Here is a 20,717-nt window from a genome sequence, read left to right on the forward strand (position 1 = left end):
ATATTATGATGAGATCAAATATTAGGTACAGATATCCAATATGAAACCAATTTTCCCTCAGTATGACAGCCCTTTTCATATTACCTAGTCTAGAACATTTGAGAAGATGAATGATATAACAAGAGCATTGAGCCATTGAACAACTAACAGGACGACTGGTCCAAACTGGTCCATTTCGCTGAATTCATCAAAATCCAGATGTGTGGGTGAGGAGGCGGAGCTATGTTACTCTCTACCCTCACAATTTTTGTCACGCGCAGTCCGTGAGATGCAGAGAACAGCGCAGCAGGGTTTGGACACAACAGTCTATATTCCATAGTTTCTACTAGAACGCAGGAATTGTGGGAAAGCGGTTACTTTTCGATATAAGTGTTGCCTTCGATTTGCTGTGGAATTCGTCCTTCGTGCAGGCTAAGGGACTCAGTAACGTAAGAGTAACACATTTCATAATGAAGACTTTATGGGAAAAAATTGTAACATCTGTAATTTGTTCAACTTAAGCAATTGTACGGAGAGAACCACATCACTCATTAACAATAACTTTTTGTCCAACATATGATAGTTGTATACTGTACCATGATGCGAATTCTATTGTCTTGCTCGTTCATAGCCTGGGCAAACAGCCTAGACTCAGGGGTAGACGTAACATAGTAAATGTAAATCCGGGATACATACTCTAATTAGTATGATGCTGTATGTTAAGTTCCATTGGTACTAATTTGATGATGTCCATCATCAATTTCGTATGTTATGAATTGGAATTCGTACAATATGTCACGAATCTGCAAAAACGTATGATTTGTTACAAATCCAATTTGTGGTAGCTGTTGTTAGTTAGGGTGGCTAGGTTGCTAATGCTAACATTAGCTAAGTGATTAACTTTAACTAGGCTAGGGGTTAAGGATACGGGTTAAGGGTTAGGATTAGCTAACATGCTAAGTAGTCACAAAGTAGCTAAAAAGTAGTAAATAGTTGCAAAGTTGCAAATGAGCTAAAATGTTAAATTAGCTAAAAGTTGTCTGTGAAGTTATTCAAACACGAACCATTGGGTTGCTAGACGTTCACGTTATATATGCCTATCCTGACCAACCACCTTACTTTCATTTTTTGCCTTAGGTTTCCTTCTGTCTTATGTAACCATACCAAACCTAACATTATACAAATTTATACTAATTTTACTAATTTGAGTGTGTTAGATTTACATGTATTATGTAACATCTAGTGTGAGAGACCAGGCTGGGGCAAATGTGAAGTTCCATTGCACACCTTCAATGTTCTGCCACTTTTGTGTCAGGCTTGTGAAGATAGCAATGGGCACAATATGTCACAAGGTAGCCTATTTCTTTACTACTAATTTACCAATTAGTAGTAAAGATCAAGATATATGTACAAATGTTAGTATGGGATTGTGTCTGTTCCTAGAGAACTGACATTGCACTTCACATTTGGTGATTGTTAGCCATATCTTTGACTAAGACGAGATACAAAGAACTCAGATTAGAAAACATATTTTCTTTTTAGTCATAGATATGGCTAGGTGATAGTGTGACGTGTATGTCTGTTTAATGACTGGATTATGTAAGTGGGCTATGTCCACTGAACTCTAGAGGGACTAATTTGTTCCTATGTCCATGGATTGTTTACATGTGTGAGTGACACAAAGGGACGGACACAAGGGGGCAGTCAGTGCTACCATGGCATGCCCATCTCACATACACAGCTGACCATGACAGTCTGGTGTTTCTACAGGCACATAGGCTTTACAGATCAGATGAGATGGGGTGTGTGCGTTATGTGTTGTATGCAGTTGTGCATGCGGCACAACCATGCACTCTGTAAACAAAATAAAACACAGCCACACAAATGCGGCCAATTAGATGTATGTGTTTGATTCAAAATCAGGGTCATTAAATATTGTGTGGATGAAGGGCAGATCGAATAAAGAGAAAAAAATACCTTAAAAAATCCATAAATGTATAATTATTGTGCAATTTATATCTATAGGCTATAGGTTTTTCTTTAATTATTTTAAGCTAAATGGCATTAGTGCGTAAGCCTATAAGCTTTAGGGCCTAACTGTAGGCGTGCCAAATAGTCTACACGCCAATCGCCACATGTTTTTGGGAATGGGAACTCGTCAATCCACAGAGGCAAAAAGGACAATGTCGCAGTTTAATTAGAGAAAAGCTGTGAAATGGAGAGTTGAAAATAAAGAGGGACAGAAAAGTAAATGTTTGGGAAAGATTTGGTGAAATGGAAGGCTAAAAGAGGATGATAGCAGCTATGTTAGGACTATATTTGATGATTGTGAAGAGCCATACAAATTCAACAGTCACAAGATGGGGACTTCAAATAGGGAAATTCAAGGGAACTGTAGCCTACTGTTCAGATGGGTTAAATCTTCAGCTGTCTTTGACTGTAGCCTACAGCGCATTTTCTATATTAGTGGGCTAGGGCCGGGTGCTGGCCTCAGATTTTCACCTTATCACATATAATCTGGTGGTTGAAGATGGGTTATTAGCAATTGCGGAAGGGTCCGGGTGACCCGGGCACCACTAGTGTTGGCATGGTGATGCTGACTAACAATCTGCTGACTGGGTCCCAAAGGGTGATGCCCTGGATTTATAGGGAAGAGGAACTGCTAGTGGAGATCCTCTGCTGACAAAGGTGCACATGCAGCTAGCTAGAAGGTCAACAGCTGTTGATTATGTTACTGCTCCCAGGGGCGGACTTAGTGATTTGGAGGCCCTATGCCGAGGCCAGTCTGAGGCCACTGCCCTTGTCTATAAAACACATTCATGGCTACTGAACGAAGAGCTTTTCGGGGGCTGGCTCTTTTAGATGAATGAAACAAAATGAAAAGGCTAGCTGAAAAGATTTGAAATGCCCTTCACTAGTAAGGTCTTTGTATCACTACATTGAACAGCAGTGGGCAATACTTTTGGTCCGAGGGTCACATTGTGGTGTCAGTTTTGTTCCGGACCCATTTGTTAATCAAAAGCAATTTGCGGGCCAGAAAAGGGCAGTTATTTTTAAATAGATAAGTCCATTAACATTTCTACATGTTTTCTATTTAGTTTTAGATGTTGAAGTTAGGGACCATAGACAACTCATCTTTTGTCCCATTATGGTGTCTGTGAGAGCACCGGGCAGCACCATTGAGGCCATCTCCATTTTGAAGTACTCAATTTTCTTCTTCTACTACTTCTATGACTTGGTAAACAAACTTAAATGGTACATACTGCCACCTGGAGTTTGTTGTTTGAACAGGTATAATGTCAATGTTAGTGATTTACTGCCACCTGCAATTATGGAATGCTCACAAGTAGAATTCATTGGCTGAGCCCACCTGATGACCTAGATGAGATCATGTGATCCTTCCTTAACCCAAGTCCCACCCAGTTGAATACTTCAAAATGGTGGAAGCGCTCAATGGCAATGTCCATGCAAAAACGGGTTATTTCCAAGTAGTGATCTCTATCCCATCTCTATGGTGGATAGAAATTCTGGCCAATACCTACAGTACCAGTCAAACGTTTGGGCACACCTACTCATTTCAGGACTTTTCATTATTTTTTATATTTTGCACATTGTAGAATACTACTACTAGTGAGGACATAAAAACTATGAAATAACATGTAGTAAATAATCATGTAGTAACCAAAAAAGTGTTAAACACATTTTTGATTTGAGATTGTTCAAAGTATCCACTCTTTGCCTTGATGACAGCTTTGCACACTCTTGGCATTCTCTCAACCAGCTTCACCTGGAATGCTTTTTCAACAGTCTTGAAGGAGTTCCCACATGTGTTCAGTACTTGTTGCTTTTCCTTCACTCTGCGGTCCAACTCATCCCAAACCATCTCACTTTTTTTGCATCAAACCGTGAGTGAGTCTCATCAATCGGTAATAGCTTCCGTTCAAAAGCTGGAGCCAAATTCAAAGAAAACAAAAGGATTTTGAGATGCGCCAGATGATACATTTTTATGAACAAAACAGAAACCGCTCCGTTTACTGCTAATAGCGTACCTCGGAGGTAACTCACGAGTGGAGGAAGGCCTCAAGTGGAGGAGGCAAGATAACAGAGAAATTATGTATTATTAAACTAAATAATGGCAAGTTCACGAGGCCCCTGATGGATGCGAGGCCCCAGGCAATTGCCTTAGTTGTGTAATAGTAAGTCCGCCACTGACTGCACCAGATATGATATTGTTATAAAACCATTCCTTTGCATGAGATGAGCCAAGGTTTATTAGGTTTCAAACTTCCATGGCTACAGAACATCTTTATTCAGGTCTTTTATAGTGATTCCATCATCATAAACTGCATAGATTGCTCAGTTGCTCTGTAAGCATTTAAGGAGGTCACATTACATAGCCCATGGCCTGGTTCCTTATTTCACATGACTCCAGGAAGATTCTCTCTGCCAGGGTCATGCTGGTCTGGATAATGTTGATGTTGACAAGAAGTCCAATTGTACAGTATATCCAGCACTCCAGGAATGTCATGCTACACATTCTAAGGGACAGAATGTGCGTAAATGACAGTGGGGTGTGAATGAATGAATAACCAGAGTTTCTGCATAATTTGCATGCGTATCACATCCGACACAGTACTGTACGTCTTAGACTGCAAACACATCTGTGCTCGTGCTGTTTAGTTCCTGAATTGATTTAATTCAGTTGAACCCAACCTTGTTGATAACTTCATGGTATTGCCATCGAGGCCTCTATATGAACCAATAATGATCTCTGGGCTCTTTCATAAATCTCTGTCACTATAAACAAGCAAATCCATATAGATGACCCCAGGTCAACTTTGGGAGGAATGTGACTGAGAGAATAACACAACAAAAGTTAATAACTCTTTCCTAAAGAGTATTTTTCTCTGTCTCTCTGTCTGTCCCCATCCCATCTTAAGCTGTAGGAAATATGTCTGTTTCCTTCAGCCTTTCCCTTCCAGGCAGCATAGAAGCAGAAGCCTGTTCAAATAATCTACCCTTTCAGACCAGGGATTCCTGTATCCACGGTAATGTGTTCTTAAGACTATGTCATTGTAGCTCCCGAAATTCCACAACTTGTTGAATGTCAGCATGTGCTTAGTTTAGGAAACGAAGCATGAACATTCCAGTCACATGGCAAGACTGTTTTCCTATAATGCCACTGAGTGTGGATTGGTTGTTACTTGTTAGCCCTGTATGCATGTTCTAAGTTAGAGGTATGGTGTCATTCCGGTTGGACAGGAAGCCTGAGGATTAGTGAGCAGCAATAGGGAAAAAAGCCATCAGCACAGAGCAGGATTTTGTGTTTATGGAAAATCTTAGCCTTTCTACTCCACCACCACTGGAAAGCGCAACATTAAAAACCTTCAAACTGACCTCGAAGTTGATGTCACAACTTCAAATAGACACACACGTGATGTCATAATGTAGCTTCTGTTGGAAACAGTTGCCTCAGAGTTTATTCATTAATTATTTTTTCTGTCAGTAGTATATTTCAAGCCTGGCTTGGATAATCAATGCACACGGATGCAGAGTTTAAAGGCACTGTAATAGAGAGAGAGTGGACAGAACACAGACTACAGCAGGAGGATATGATTCACTAGCCTGAACTGTGTGAGTCACATTTCCTCAGTAGGATGTCTCCGTAGTGTAGTGCAGAGGGCATTCTGCACATTGAGGTTTCTGCTCATGTGGACCCCACCCATTCTCAGAACCGTGGTCTCTTAAAGGAGCACTTCATTGATTTTCTTCTCCCTATGCTAGAAGGAGGATACTCCAACCTCACCAATACGTCTGGCATGGATTCTTTGCATTCTTGTGCAATCACTGGAATGTGGATTTATCTACCTTAGGGCAATGGTAAAGGAATTTCATTGAGACTCTGATTTTTCACTTTAAAATGTATTCCAAACAAAAACAATTGATTTCAAAGTTTAACAAACCATACAACTCTATGCACAATGACTACTTTGAACAATTTACACAGTAAAATAAAAACATTTACTGGAAAAACTTGTAAATGAAAAGTTTGGTAACAGTTTTATTCTGTTACCAAACTTTGCATCTGCACAGTTTTTCCTGTAAATATGTTTTTGGTAAATCTTCAGTGGAAATTGTTAAAATTAGCACAATTGGTGCAGCTCCACTTGAGAAATGCCTCATTGAGGTAAGAGTCTGACACTTGCTTTAATCTATGAAACACACCCATTGACAGTTTAAGATGTCATACCACCTGAAGTTCCTATTTGTTACTACTGGTTTGGAAAGACTCCGGCATCTAACAAAGTTGAGAAACAAAGAAAGGGTGAGTGAGAGAGGGAGAAAAGGGGAGGGGCAGGGAAAAAGAGTCATAGAAAGAGAAATAGAAGGAAGGAAGTGTCCGAGAGAGAGACAGACAGGACAAAAATGTTTGTGTGTGAGGGGGAGAGAGAGACGGAGCACTCATATCAGATTCACTGCGAAGGATGTGATCATGTTGGCTAACAGGCCTGAATAGCTGACTGGGTCACTCTAGGGTTGGGCGGTATCCATATTTTCATACCTTTATACTGTTCCTGTAGCATACCGGGGTATATGGTATTACCGGCAGTGCACATATGGGGCGTTATTTCTTTCCAAAAGAAAACATTTAATAAAAAATAGGCATCAGGGATCTTCATCCAGGAGGGGGTTGATTGTCTCTACTGTAACCAATCTTGCAAGCTGGCCACTTAGCCAGCAAGTTAGCAAACCAAATAAATAGCTGGAGCCCTGAACTGGAGATAACACATTTGGCACGTTTTAGATAGTTAACTTATAGTTAGTTCTAAGCAGTGGCTTATAACTCAAGCTTGACGGTATTGAAAATCATACCATCGGTATTTTATAATACCCTGGTATACGGCAAACACGGTATACCGCCCAAGCCTAGGTCCCAATGGCACTGAATACTCTTTAAACCGCAGCTCCAAGCAACAATGGGACTGAATCAGTATACTCACAGAGCTGTTGCAAATTCAGCAAGTATGACACCAAATGTACTATGCATTATCCCATATTATGCTGACGGCTGTTGGTTGCAGCAAATTTTACAGAATGGCTTTTCAATTGAACCTGACTATACAAAAGCCTTTAACTTTTTCAATCAAAGTCAAAGGAGGCTCGGTGATCGTCAATTAACTGTCTTGTCTATCAGTAAATGCCCCTCTTCTCACATTCGTCCATTACAACTTTTCACCTCCTTTTTGTGGTGGCCCATGGGGCTTAATTTCTGCCACATGCCGTCCATCTCCAGTTGCATGACCTGCAGTCAGATCTTACGACCTCAGTGAAAGACACAGCGATAGTGACTGATATTTGAGCTTGCTGTCTGGGACAGGGCATAGGCCTACTAGTAGTGTGCCCTCTATAGAACTCTGTCCAAACAGTCACACTCAGAACTGAAGTGGAAGTGATAGTTCACCCAACTTTAATTTACGTTTAATCTTCATCTTATACTGAAAGTGGTACAGTTGAAGTCGGAAGTTTACATACACTTAGGTTGGAGTCATTAAACTTGTTTTTCAACCAGTCCACACATTTCTTGTTAACAAACTATAATGTTGGGAAGTCAGTTAGGATATCTACTTTGTGCATGACACAAGTCATTTTTCCAGCAGTTGTTTACAGACAGATTATTTCACTTATAGTTCACTGTATCACAATTCCAGTGGGTCAGAAGTTTACATACACTAAGTTGACTGTGCCTTTAAACAGCTTTGAAAATTCCAGAAAATGATGTCATGGCTTTAGAAGCTTCTGATAGGCTAATTGACATCATTTGAGTCAATTTGAGGTGTACCTATGGATGTATTTCATGGCCTACCTTCAAACTCAGTGCCACTTTACTTGACATAATGGGAAAATCAAAAGAAATCAGCCAAGATCTCAGAAAAAAATTGTAGATCCACAAGTCTGGTTCATCCTTGGGAGCAATTCCAAATGCCTAAAGGTACCATGTTCATCTGTACAAACAATAGTACGCAAGTATAAACACCATGGGACCATGCAGCCGTCATACTGCTCAGGAAGGAGACGTTTTCTGTCTCCTAGAGATGAATGTACTTTGGTGCGAAAAGTGCAAATCAATGCCAGAACAACAGCAAAGGACCTTGTGAAGATGCAGGAGGAAACAGGTACAAAAGTATCTATATCCACAGTAAAACAAGTCCTATATCAACATAACCTGAAAGACCGCTCAGCAAGGAAGAAGCCACTGCTCCAAAACCGCCATAAAAAATATTGTACTTTTTGGAGAAATGTCCTCTGGTCTGATGAAACAAAAATAGAACTGTTTGGCTATAATGATTATCATTGTGTTTGAAGGAAAAAGGGGGAAGCTTGCAAGCCGAAGAACACCATCCCAACTGTGAAGCACGGGGTGGCAGCATCATGTTGTGGGGGTGCTTTGCTGCAGGAGGGACTGGTGCACTTCACAAAATAGACACCCCAGCAACTAGCAACTAATCGGGATGGCCGATTAATTAGGGCCGATTCCAAGTTTTTATAACAATCTGTAACCGGCATTTTTGGATGCCGGTTATGGCCGATTACATTGCACTCCACGAGGAGACTGCGTGGCAGGCTGCCCATCTGTTACACGAGTGCAGCAAGGAGCCAAGATAAGTTGCTAGCTAGCATTAAACTTATCTTATAAAAAACAATCAATCTTAACAATCACTCGTTAACTACACATGGTTGATATTACTAGTTATCTAGCTTGTCCTGCATTGCATATAGTCAATGCGGTGCCTGTTAATTTATCATCGAATCACAGCCTACTTTGCCAAACGGGTGATGATTTAACAAGCGCATTCGCGACAAAGGCACTGTGGTTGCACCAATATGTACCTAACCATAAACATCAATGCCTTTCTTAAAATCAATGCACAAGTATATTTTTTTACAGATGCATATTTAGTTAATATTGCCTGCTAACATGAATGTATTTTAACTTGGAAAAATTGTGTCACTTCTCTTGTGTTCTGTGCAAGCAGAGTCAGGGTATATGCAGCAGTTTGGGCCGCCTGGCTCGTAGCGAACTGTGTGAAGACCATTTCTTCCTAACAAAGACCGTAATTAATTTGGCAGAATTTTACATAATTATGACAACATTGAAGGTTGTGCAATGTAACAGCAATATTTAGACTTAGGGATGCCACCCGTTAGATAAAATACGTAACTGTTCCGTATTTCACTAAAAGAATGAACGTTTTGTTTTCAAAAAGGATAGTTTCTGGATTTTACCATATTATTGACCTAAGGCTCGTATTTCTGTGTTTTTATTATATTATAATTAAGTCTATGATTTGATATTTGATAGAGCAGTCTGACTGAGCGGTGGTAGGCAGCAGAAGGCTCGTAAGCATTCATTCAAACAACACTTTTGTGCGTTTGCCAGCAGCTCTTCACTGTGCTTCAAGCATTAAAATGTTTATGACTTCAAGTCTATCAACTCCTGAGTGTCATGTATTGTCATGTTGTGTCTTTCTGTCCTTTCCTTTCACCCTGTCTCCCTCTGCTGGTCGTATTAGGTTACCTTTTCTCCCTCGCTTTCCCCCAGCTTTTCCTTGTCTCCTCTTGACTACCTCGTCACCCCTTCTCCCACCTGTTCCCCTTTTCCCTCTGATTAGTCCCCTATATCTCTCTCTGTTTTTGTTCCTGTCCTTGTCGGATTCTTGTTTGTTGTGTTTCATGCCTGAGCCAGACTATCGTCATGTTTGCTGTAACCTTGTCCTGTCCTGTCGGAATCTGCCGGTCTATCTGAGCCTACCTATGTTTGGTTATTAAAGAAGCTCTGTTTAAGTTAGTTCGCTTTTGGGTCCTCATTCACTCATCGTAACAGAAGAATCCGACCAAGAATGGACCCAGCGACTTCGGATCCTCTCCACTCAGCCGTCGAGATCCAGGGAGCGATGCTAGGCAGACACGAGCAGGAATTGTCTGCTGCTCGACATGCCGTTGAGACCCTGGCCACCCAAGTCTCCAACCTCACAGAACAGGTTCACCATCTCCGCCTCGATCCACCGGCCACTTCCAGGGCTTTCGAATCTCCGGAGCCCAGAATCAATAACCCGCCGTGTTACTCTGGGGAGCCCACTGAATGCCGCTCGTTCCTCACCCAGTGTGATATTGTGTTTTCTCTCCAGCCCAACACTTACTCCAGGAGCACTGCTCGTGTCGCCTACGTCATATCTCTCCTTATTGGACGGGCTCGTGAGTGGGGCACGGCAATCTGGGAGGCAAGGGCTGAGTGTACTAACCAGTATCAGGACTTTAAGGAGGAGATGATACGGGTTTTTGATCGATCTGTTTTTGGGGAGGAGGCTTCCAGGGCCCTGTCTTCCCTATGTCAAGGTAATCGATCCATAACAGACTACTCTATTGAGTTTCGCACTCTTGCTGCCTCCAGTGGCTGGAACGAGCCGGCTTTGCTCGCTCGTTTTCTGGAGGGTCTCCGCGCAGAGGTAAAGGATGAGATTCTCTCCCGGGAGGTCCCTTCCAGCGTGGATTCCCTGATTGAACTCGCTATTCGCATTGAGCGACGGGTTGATCTTCGTCACCGAGCTCGTGGAAAGGAGCTCGCGTTCTCCGTTGCCCCCCTCTCCGCATCACTACCATCTTCCTCTGCCGGCTCGGGAGCTGAGCCTATGCAGCTGGGAGGTATCCGCATCTCGACTAAGGAGAGGGAACGGAGAATCACCAACCGCCTCTGTCTCTATTGCGGTTCTGCTGGTCATTTTGTCACTTCATGTCCAGTAAAAGCCAGAGCTCATCAGTAAGCGGAGGGCTACTGGTGAGCGCTACTACTCCTGTCTCTCCTTCAAGATCCTGCACTACCTTGTCGGTCCATCTACGCTGGACCGGTTCGTCAGCTTCCTGCAGTGCCTTAATAGACTCTGGGGCGGAGGGCTGTTTTATGGACGAGACCTGGGCTCGGGAACATGACATTCCTCTCAGACAGTTAAGGGAGTCCACGGCCTTGTTCGCCCTGGATGGTAGTCCTCTCCCCAGGATTCAGCGTGAGACGCTACCTTTAACCCTCACTGTTTCTGGTAATCATAGCGAAACCATTTCTTTTTTGATTTTTCGTTCACCTTTTACACCTGTTGTTTTGGGCCATCCCTGGCTAGTTTGTCATAATCCTTCCATTAATTGGTCTAGTAATTCTATCCTCTCCTGGAACGTCTCTTGTCATGTGAAATGTTTAATGTCTGCTATCCCTCCTGTTTCCTCTGTCTCTTCTTCACAGGAGGAGCCTGGTGATTTGACAGGGGTGCCGGAGGAATATCACGATCTGCGCACGGTGTTCAGTCGGTCCAGGGCCACCTCTCTTCCTCCACACCGGTCGTATGATTGTAGTATTGATCTCCTTCCGGGAACCACTCCCCCCCGGGGTAGGCTATACTCTCTGTCGGCTCCCGAACGTAAGGCTCTCGAGGATTATTTGTCTGTAGCTCTTGACGCCGGTACCATAGTCCCCTCCTCCTCTCCCGCCGGAGCGGGGTTTTTTTTTGTCAAGAAGAAGGACGGGTCTCTGCGCCCCTGCATAGATTATCGAGGGCTGAATGACATAACAGTTAAGAATCGTTATCCGCTTCCTCTTATGTCTTCAGCCTTCGAGATCCTGCAGGGAGCCAGGTTTTTCACTAAGTTGGACCTTCGTAACGCTTACCATCTCGTGCGCATCAGGGAGGGGGACGAGTGGAAGACGGCGTTTAACACTCCGTTAGGGCACTTTGAATACCGGGTTCTTCCTTTCGGCCTCGCTAACGCTCCAGCTGTCTTTCAGGCATTAGTCAATGATGTCCTGAGAGACATGCTGAACATCTTTGTTTTCGTTTACCTTGACGATATCCTGATTTTTTCACCGTCACTCCAGATTCATCTTCAGCACGTTCGACGTGTCCTCCAGCGCCTTTTAGAGAATTGTCTTTTTGTGAAGGCTGAGAAGTGCTCTTTTCATGCCTCCTCCGTCACATTTCTCGGTTCTGTTATTTCCGCTGAAGGCATTAAGATGGATCCCGCTAAGGTCCAAGCTGTCATTGATTGGCCCGCCCCTAAGTCACGCGTCGAGCTGCAGCGCTTTCTCGGCTTCGCAAACTTCTATCGTCGTTTCATCCGTAATTTCGGTCAGGTGGCAGCTCCTCTCACAGCCCTTACTTCTGTCAAGACGTGCTTTAAGTGGTCCGTTTCCGCCCAGGGAGCTTTTGATCTCCTCAAGAATCGTTTTACATCCGCTCCTATCCTTGTTACACCTGACGTCTCTAGACAGTTCGTTGTCGAGGTTGACGCGTCAGAGGTGGGCGTGGGAGCCATTCTTTCTCAGCGCTCCCTCTCTGACGACAAGGTCCACCCATGCGCGTATTTTTCTCATCGCCTGTCGCCGTCGGAACGTAACTATGATGTGGGAAACCGCGAACTGCTCGCCATCCGGTTAGCCCTAGGCGAATGGCGACAGTGGTTGGAGGGGGCGACCGTTCCTTTTGTCGTTTGGACTGACCATAGGAACCTTGAGTACATCCGTTCTGCCAAACGACTTAATGCGCGTCAGGCGCGTTGGGCGCTGTTTTTCGCTCGTTTCGAGTTCGTGATTTCTTATCGTCCGGGCTCTAAGAACACCAAGCCTGATGCTTTATCTCGTCTCTTCAGTTCTTCAGTAGCCTCCACTGACCCCGAGGGGATTCTCCCTGAGGGGCGTGTTGTCGGGTTGACTGTCTGGGGAATTGAGAGGCAGGTAAAGCAAGCGCTCACTCACACTCCGTCGCCGCGCGCTTGTCCTAGGAACCTTTTTTTCGTTCCCGTTCCTACTCGTCTGGCCGTTCTTCAGTGGGCTCACTCTGCCAAGTTAGCCGGCCACCCTGGCGTTCGGGGTACGCTTGCTTCCATTCGCCAGCGTTTTTGGTGGCCCACCCGGGAGCATGACACGCGTCGTTTCGTGGCTGCTTGTTCGGTCTGCGCGCAGACTAAGTCCGGTAACTCCCCTCCTGCCGGCCGTCTCAGGCCGCTTCCCATTCCCTCTCGACCGTGGTCTCACATCGCCTTAGATTTTGTCACCGGACTGCCTTCGTCAGCGGGGAAGACTGTTATTCTTACGGTTGTCGATAGGTTCTCTAAGGCGGCTCATTTCATTCCCCTTGCTAAGCTTCCTTCTGCTAAAGAGACGGCACAAATCATCATCGAGAATGTTTTCAGAATTCATGGCCTTCCGTCAGACGTCGTTTCGGACAGAGGTCCGCAATTCACGTCTCAATTTTGGAGGGAGTTTTGCCGTTTGATTGGGGCTTCCGTCAGTCTCTCTTCCGGCTTTCACCCCCAGTCTAACGGTCAAGCAGAACGGGCCAATCAGACTATTGGTCGCATCTTACGCAGTCTTTCTTTTTGCAACCCTGCGTCTTGGTCAGAACAGCTCCCCTGGGCAGAATACGCCCACAACTCGCTTCCTTCGTCTGCGACCGGGCTATCTCCTTTTCAGAGTAGCCTCGGGTACCAGCCTCCGCTGTTCTCATCTCAGTTCGCCGAGTCCAGCGTCCCCTCCGCTCAGGCTTTTGTCCAACGTTGCGAGCGCACCTGGAAGAGGGTCAGGTCTGCACTTTGCCGTTATAGGACGCAGACTGTGAGGGCTGCTAATAAGCGTAGAACTAAGAGTCCTAGATATTGTCGCGGTCAGAGAGTTTGGCTCTCCACTCAGAACCTTCCCCTTAAGACGGCTTCTCGCAAGTTGACCCTGCGGTTCATTGGTCCGTTCCGTATTTCTCGGGTCATTAATCCTGTCGCAGTTCGACTTCTTCTTCCGCGATACCTTCGTCGCGTCCACCCGGTCTTCCATGTCTCCTGTATTAAGCCCGTTCTTCGCGCCCCCGCTCGTCTTCCCCCCCCCCCCCCCATCCTTGTCGAGGGCGCACCCATCTACAGGGTCCGCAGGATTTTGGACATGCGTCCTCGGGGCCGTGGTCACCAGTACCTCGTTGATTGGGAGGGGTACGGTCCTGAGGAGAGGAGTTGGGTTCCCTCTCGGGACGTGCTGGACCGTGCGCTGATCGAGGATTTCCTCCGTTGCCGCCAGGTTTCCTCCTCGAGTGCGCCAGGAGGCGCTCGGTGAGTGGGGGGGTACTGTCATGTATTGTCATGTTGTGTCTTTCTGTCCTTTCCTTTCACCCTGTCTCCCTCTGCTGGTCGTATTAGGTTACCTTTTCTCCCCCGCTTTCCCCCAGCTGTTCCTTGTCTCCTCTTGACTACCTCGTCACCCCTTCTCCCACCTGTTCCCCTTTTCCCTCTGATTAGTCCCCTATATCTCTCTCTGTTTTTGTTCCTGTCCTTGTCGGATTCTTGTTTGTTGTGTTTCATGCCTGAGCCAGACTATCGTCATGTTTGCTGTAACCTTGTCCTGTCCTGTCGGAATCTGCCGGTCTATCTGAGCCTACCTATGTTTGGTTATTAAAGAAGCTCTGTTTAAGTTAGTTCGCTTTTGGGTCCTCATTCACTCATCGTAACACTGAGATTAGGATGGCAATACTATAGTGCCTATAAGAACATCCAACAGTCAAAGGTATATGAAATTCAAATGGTATAGAGTGAAATAATTCCTATAATAACTACAACCTAAAACTTCTTAACTGAGAATATTGAAGAGTCATGTTAAAAGGAACCATCAGCTTTCATATGTTCTCATGTTCTGAGCAGGGAACTTAAACGTTTGCTTTTTTACATGTTACATATAGCAATTTTACTTTCTTTTCCAACACTGTGTTTTGGCATTATTTAAACCAAATTGAACATCTTTCATTATTTATTTGAGACTAAATTGATTTTATTTATGTATTATATTAAGTTAAAATAAAAGTGTTAATTCAGTATTGTTGTAATTGTCATTATTACAAATATATATATAAAAATTGGCCAATTAATCGGTATCATCTTTTTTTGGTCCTCCAATAATCGGTATCGGAGTTTAAAAATCATAATCAGTCGACCTCTACAAGCGACAGCAACCAACTTCAGCATTTTAGACAATGCTAACGCTGCATTCATAGCATCTCATATATTCGGAAATGTGAACATACAACTGGGAATAATCCACTTCAATGCCCCTCCAAATCTTAATTGATAGGTGGAACTCTTGTGTCATTTCATCCTGAGCTCCGACTTCTCCCACATGATGAACTCTGACGTCACCTAGGCTCTTAGAAAAAAAAGGGTTCCGAAAGGGTTCTTCGGTTGTCCCCATAGGAGAAGCCTTTTTGGTATCCACTCTGTGAAAAGGGTTCTACATGGAATCCAAAAGGGTTCTACCTAGTACCACAAAAGGGTTCTACAAAGGGTTATCCTATGGGTTATCCTATAGATAGCACCTAGTATACTAAGGAAATTACCTCAATAACAGCATTATTTGCTGTTAAATGCAACAACAAAACATTATTTATAAAAATACATCTATTAATATTGTTTCTGAACACTATAAATTGGTTATGAGCATGATAGCTGTACTTTTAGTTTATGGTTGACACAGCTTGTTTGCCATTAGCCAATTAGGGGTTCTCACCAAGTTCAAAGCATGTGAATGGACACAACTTGTTGCTCCCAGTTCACAAGTAGGATTTTCAGAGTTTCAGCATAAAAGGATGTTTGTTTTTCTTTTACGCTTCCTGAGTTCAGAGGAAGTTCCTCTTCGGGCAGTTCCTGATGAGTTCCTCTTCTTTTACCCCCCCTGAGGTCAGAGGAGGTTCCTCTTCAGGCAGGTCTTTGACAATGGAGACCCTGCTTTCACAATCTCCAATTTTAGTGTTGTGTATCTTTCCAATAATGCTTTGTAGTTCCTCCAAATCAAACCAATGCATAGTTTACAGACTTATTTTTACATTTATTTTCAATTGTTGTGGGTCTCTGTTTCACTCTTATGTGTCACAACACGAACATTGCCCGATTTTTTTCTACCTCTAGCTCACCTTTATTGGTTGCCATGGCAGCCAAGGCATCCAAAGGGAAGTGGGAGGCCCTAAAGGAGCACCTGACCAGCAGCCCCCCAGACCCAGATGCTCACCTAGAGGCCAACTTGGAGAACGCAGATCCAGAGCTATGCATACGACTGCTACAGGTACCCACGGTGGTCAACTACTCAGGGCTGCGGAGGCGTCTGGAGGGGAGTGACCAGGACTGGATGGTGCAGTTCCTGGAGCTCAATGGGCTGGATCTGCTGATGGAGGCCCTGGAGAGGCTGTCTGGCCGGGGTTGTGCCCGCATCGCTGACGCCATCCTCCAGCTCACCTGTGTGGCCTGTGTGAAGGCAGTGATGAACTCCTCCGCTGGGCTGCACTTTATACTGGACAATGAGGGATACGTCAGGACCCTGTCACAAGGTGAGAAAGAAGGGTGGCAAGAGTTTTGGCAAAGGCCTGTCTGTCTGCCTGTCTGTCTGTCTGCCTGTTGGAACATGATCTATTTTTTTGATTGGCAGCACTGGACACGTCCAACACCATGGTGAAGATGCAGGTGTTTGAGCTGCTGGCAGCCCTCACCATGTTCAACCCACAGGGACACCACCTGGTCATGGACGCCCTGGATCACTATAAAGTAAGGTGTAACCCTGCCGTCACCTTTTTTTTATACATAACAGCATAAATATACACAAAGACTAATTCTGATAATTATTTTCATATGGTTTACTTTCAAAGCAAATGTCAGCTGAAGCAGCATTGACACCCCCTTGAATTCATACAAAGTATTAAAGGAGGCCTGTGAAAATGTATTGTACCTCGTCTAAGATAAGGAAAACCTACTTTAGATAAGGCATCTCCCTGCTCTTCATGAATTAGGGATGCTGACTTATGTTATCTTCATAACTATATATCTTTGTCAGAGTGTGAAGATCCACCAGTACCGCTTCAGCGTCATCATGAACGAGCTGCATGCGACGGACAACGTGCCCTATATGGTCATCCTCATGAGTGTGGTCAACGTGATCATCTACAGGGTACAGGACCTGAGGAAGAGGGACAAACTACGCAAAGAGTTCATCGGTATCACTACCTCTTCATCATGATTTTTCAACACTCACATACATAGAGAAGCACGGGTGTGAATGGAAGAAAAGAAACAAGGAGACCCTTTCACTACCTCCAATTTTAGTTTTGTGTATCTTCCCAATAATGCCTTTTCTTATTTAGATTCACGTATTGTTTCTTGAGAAAGGTTTCCATTGCCATGTACATGTCTACTTGACCTTCCAATACTGTTGCCCAGGAAACGGAGAGGCTTAAGGAGTGTCTGTAGCCCTTTAAAGATCAACCATGCACAAATGTATTACTAGTATCAAGAAGTACCACCATAATGCTTATATACAGTAGCCTACATAGTGTAGAGTGCTTCATATGTTGAAAAATCTATCATAATGATGAAGATATTGCAGTCGTTATAAACAATGGCTTGAATACAGGAAATAGAGATGGACATTCATAGAATTAAGAATTAGAGTACTAGAATGGTCATGAACCTTCTTATGATGGCGTTAAGGTCAGCCATTTTGGTCAGGGAGTTGGTCAACCATGGTTTGCCCGTGCTGCGATAAGATATTGTGTAAAATAATGAATTTGAAGAATTTATCTGCACTGTATGTTTGTTAGTTTGATATCCAGCCAGTTTTAGAGGAATGATTCCATTAATTTGTTTAATTGCCAGTATGCCAATATCCAAACAATGCAGTCCACAGCCATACGCTGGCGGAAATCAATAGATGATATGACTTAGAAAAGTTGTAAATGCAACAAGCACTGATATTGTATCAAATAATAGGGCGGCAGGTAGCCTAGCCGTTAGCGCAGTGTGATAGTAACCGAAAAGTCGCTGGTTTGAATACCCGACCCAACAAGGTGAAAAATGTGTCGATGTGCCCTTGAGCAAGGTATTTAACCCTAATTTGCTCCAGTGGCGCTGTACTACTATGGCTGATCCTGTAAACCAACACATTTCACTGCACCTATCAGCAAAATAGTAAAACATATTTTTTAGATTTATTATATATACACTGTATACACAATAGCATGTTGACATGTTCTGTTTAAATATATTTTAGATGATTTTTATAAAAAAAAAATGGTATAAAACATGTTTAAACAGTATTTATGACAATATTGTAGTTTGACAATAATTATATTACACAATTTATGATATATATCACATGCCTTACTTTATAAGTAAAATCAGGATTATGCCTCTACTGCCATTAATTCAATTAGACTGGTTTGGATTTCTCCCTGTCCAATATGGCTGCCATTTTCATCCCATTGTAGAACTTTTAGGATTTGTAACATAGCCACTCTAGTAATTGAATGGGATCTCTATGTGGACATGTCAAACTGAATGAAAATGTCTAACTGTGATTTATTCTTTGTCTCGCAGGGCTACAATTACTGGATTTACTTCCAAAACTGAGGTAAGTTGAGTCTTTTGCAAAATACATTTTTATTTATTTCAAATATATATAAACTTTTTCGGAATTAGCAAATGCTCTGTTATGCACAGCACACCAATTTTCTTTCACACTGTTACTTGTTTTTTCCTGTGGAAATACTTATTTGTGTATGTTTTTGTGTGTTACAGGGAGACGGATGATGTGGACCTGAACATCCAGTGTGAGACCTTTGAGGACACCATGGCATATGATGATGCTGAGATGGAGAGCATGTACGGAGGTATTGACATGAGCAGTCACCAGGAAGTCTTCGCCATACTCTTTAACAAAGTAAGCACCAATTAAGGGTGTATTTATTTGTAATTAAAACCCACAGCAGATAATACAAGTAATTTAACCCCCTCCCCTCGCTCCAGGTGAGTAGCTCCCCTGCCTCGGTGCAGTTGCTGTCCATCCTGCACGCGCTGTTGTTGTTGGGGCCGGAACACAGCGAGGTGTGGCTGGCCCTGGAGGCCCTGGCTGACCGTGCTAGTCTGCTGGCACAGGAACGTGAGTCTGAGATCAATCACCTTCATAGTCCATAACAACATCATTTTCACCATTTATTTAGTGTGGCCATGTACGCTGACATGTTTTGGCTGGTTTATATTATGTCACTCTGACATTGTCTCTGTGTGTGTGTGTGTTCTTTAGCTGAAGTTGACTCCACCGAGCGCTTGATGGAACGTCTGGTGTCCTCCAAGGCTCAGCAAGGGTTACCTAAGGTCAAGGTCAAGACCACAGACAGGGGCGTTCAGATAGACCTGAGAGAAAGATTGACCGATCATTTAGTCGTCCTCGTTAAAGGATCTACCTCCCCTGTTCCCACTGCACCCCCCCCTCCTTCTCCTCCTCCACCACCACCACTACAAGGCATGGCAGCTTTCGGCACACCCCCACCCCAACCTCCGCCCCCACCACTTCTTGGCTTCTCTGGGATGCTGCCCCCTCCCCCTCCCCCGCCTCTCCCCGGTCTCCCTCCTACCCAACCTCATCTACCAGGGATGGGGTATGGGAGTCCACCGCCTCCCCCACCCCTGCCTGGCATGGGTCCCCCCCCACCACCACCCCTACCTGGCACAATGGGTCCCTACCCACCACCACCACCCCTGCCTGGGATGGGTCCCCCACCACCACCACCCCTGCCTGGGATGGGTCCCCCACCACCACCACCCCTGCCTGGGATGGGTCCCCCACCCCCACCACCACTGCCTGGTATGGGCCCCCCACCTCCCCCTTGTGGCGGTGACATGATTATGGCCCAGAGTGTGCAGACGCTGGGCCGATCCTACTATGCCCCTCCACCCAAGGCGGGCCGCTGCCCCACACTACGCATGAAGAAGCTCAACTGGCAGAAGCTGCCATCCAGAGTGGTGACTGGTAAGGGACCTGTCAGATTGTGTCACCATTGAATTAAACCAACAAATACAGTTGACCCTGACAAGTGCAAATTTGATACATTTCAACTCAAGGGTGTAGTGTATAAGTCATAATTCAAATACTGTACACCATTTTGTTCTTTTGCTCCAGACAGTCACTCCATGTGGACATCGGTACAGTCAGATTCTCTGGAGCCTGACTACTCCAGTATTGAGGAGCTCTTCTGTCTGCCAGTGACAGAGTCAAAGGCCAAAGGCAGCGCCCCTGCGGTCAAAAAGGAGCCCAAAGAGGTAGAGAGAGTAATCAATGTGGTCTTACCCCATCTCATTAGACTTTGAAATGGCCTTATAATCTCACTCTCTCTTCTCCCTTCATCATTATGGTCATTTTCCTTAACACATCCCCTGTTTTAATTTCAAGCATCACACTTTTTCTCCATCTACAGATTTCTTTCATCGATGCCAAGAAAAATCTCAACCTGAACATATTCTTAAAACAATTCAGATGGTGAGTATTTTCAGGCAAGAAATATGAAGAAGAGAGTCTTAGTAAAGGAGGCAACACAAGAATTGATGGGTACTGTAGAAGAGTGTTGAAATACAGTGCCTTCAGAAAGTATTCGCATCCCTTGACTTTTTGTTGTGTTACAGACAGAATTTAAAATGGATGACATTTTATGTCACTGGCCTACACGTACAACTCTATAATATCAAAGTGGAATGATGGTTTTTGAAATTTGTACAAATGAATTCAAAATGAAAAGCTGAAAATGTTTTGAGTCAATAAGTATTCAACTCATTGTTATGCCCGGGATGTAGTGGAGGAAGAAGTCAGACGCAGGAAACAGAGAGTTCAGAGTAGCGATACTTCTTTA

General features: G+C 44.1%; 1 protein-coding gene across 5 annotated transcripts in view; it reads left to right on the forward strand.

Moving 5' to 3' along the window:
* The first annotated feature begins 247 nt into the window (after positions 1 to 247).
* Positions 248 to 20,717, forward strand: part of LOC110529217 (inverted formin-2) — a 34,866-nt gene continuing 14,396 nt past the window's right edge. For 4 of the 5 annotated variants that reach the window (XM_036985165.1, XM_036985164.1, XM_036985166.1 and 1 more), the window contains exons 1-10: positions 248 to 428; positions 15,958 to 16,373; positions 16,472 to 16,587; positions 16,874 to 17,033; positions 18,412 to 18,445; positions 18,613 to 18,754; positions 18,841 to 18,973; positions 19,118 to 19,843; positions 19,994 to 20,133; positions 20,289 to 20,350. In XM_036985165.1, the coding sequence (XP_036841060.1) occupies positions 15,977 to 16,373; positions 16,472 to 16,587; positions 16,874 to 17,033; positions 18,412 to 18,445; positions 18,613 to 18,754; positions 18,841 to 18,973; positions 19,118 to 19,843; positions 19,994 to 20,133; positions 20,289 to 20,350 (1,910 nt within the window). In that variant the 5' untranslated portion in view covers positions 248 to 428; positions 15,958 to 15,976. Of the gene's footprint in view, positions 429 to 15,957; positions 16,374 to 16,471; positions 16,588 to 16,873; positions 17,034 to 18,411; positions 18,450 to 18,612; positions 18,755 to 18,840; positions 18,974 to 19,117; positions 19,844 to 19,993; positions 20,134 to 20,288; positions 20,351 to 20,717 lie in introns of those variants that run through there. The other variant, XM_036985168.1, reaches the window with a different exon arrangement.

The sequence above is a fragment of the Oncorhynchus mykiss genome, chromosome 8 (assembly GCF_013265735.2).
Source record: "Oncorhynchus mykiss isolate Arlee chromosome 8, USDA_OmykA_1.1, whole genome shotgun sequence".
Lineage (NCBI taxonomy): Eukaryota > Metazoa > Chordata > Actinopteri > Salmoniformes > Salmonidae > Oncorhynchus > Oncorhynchus mykiss.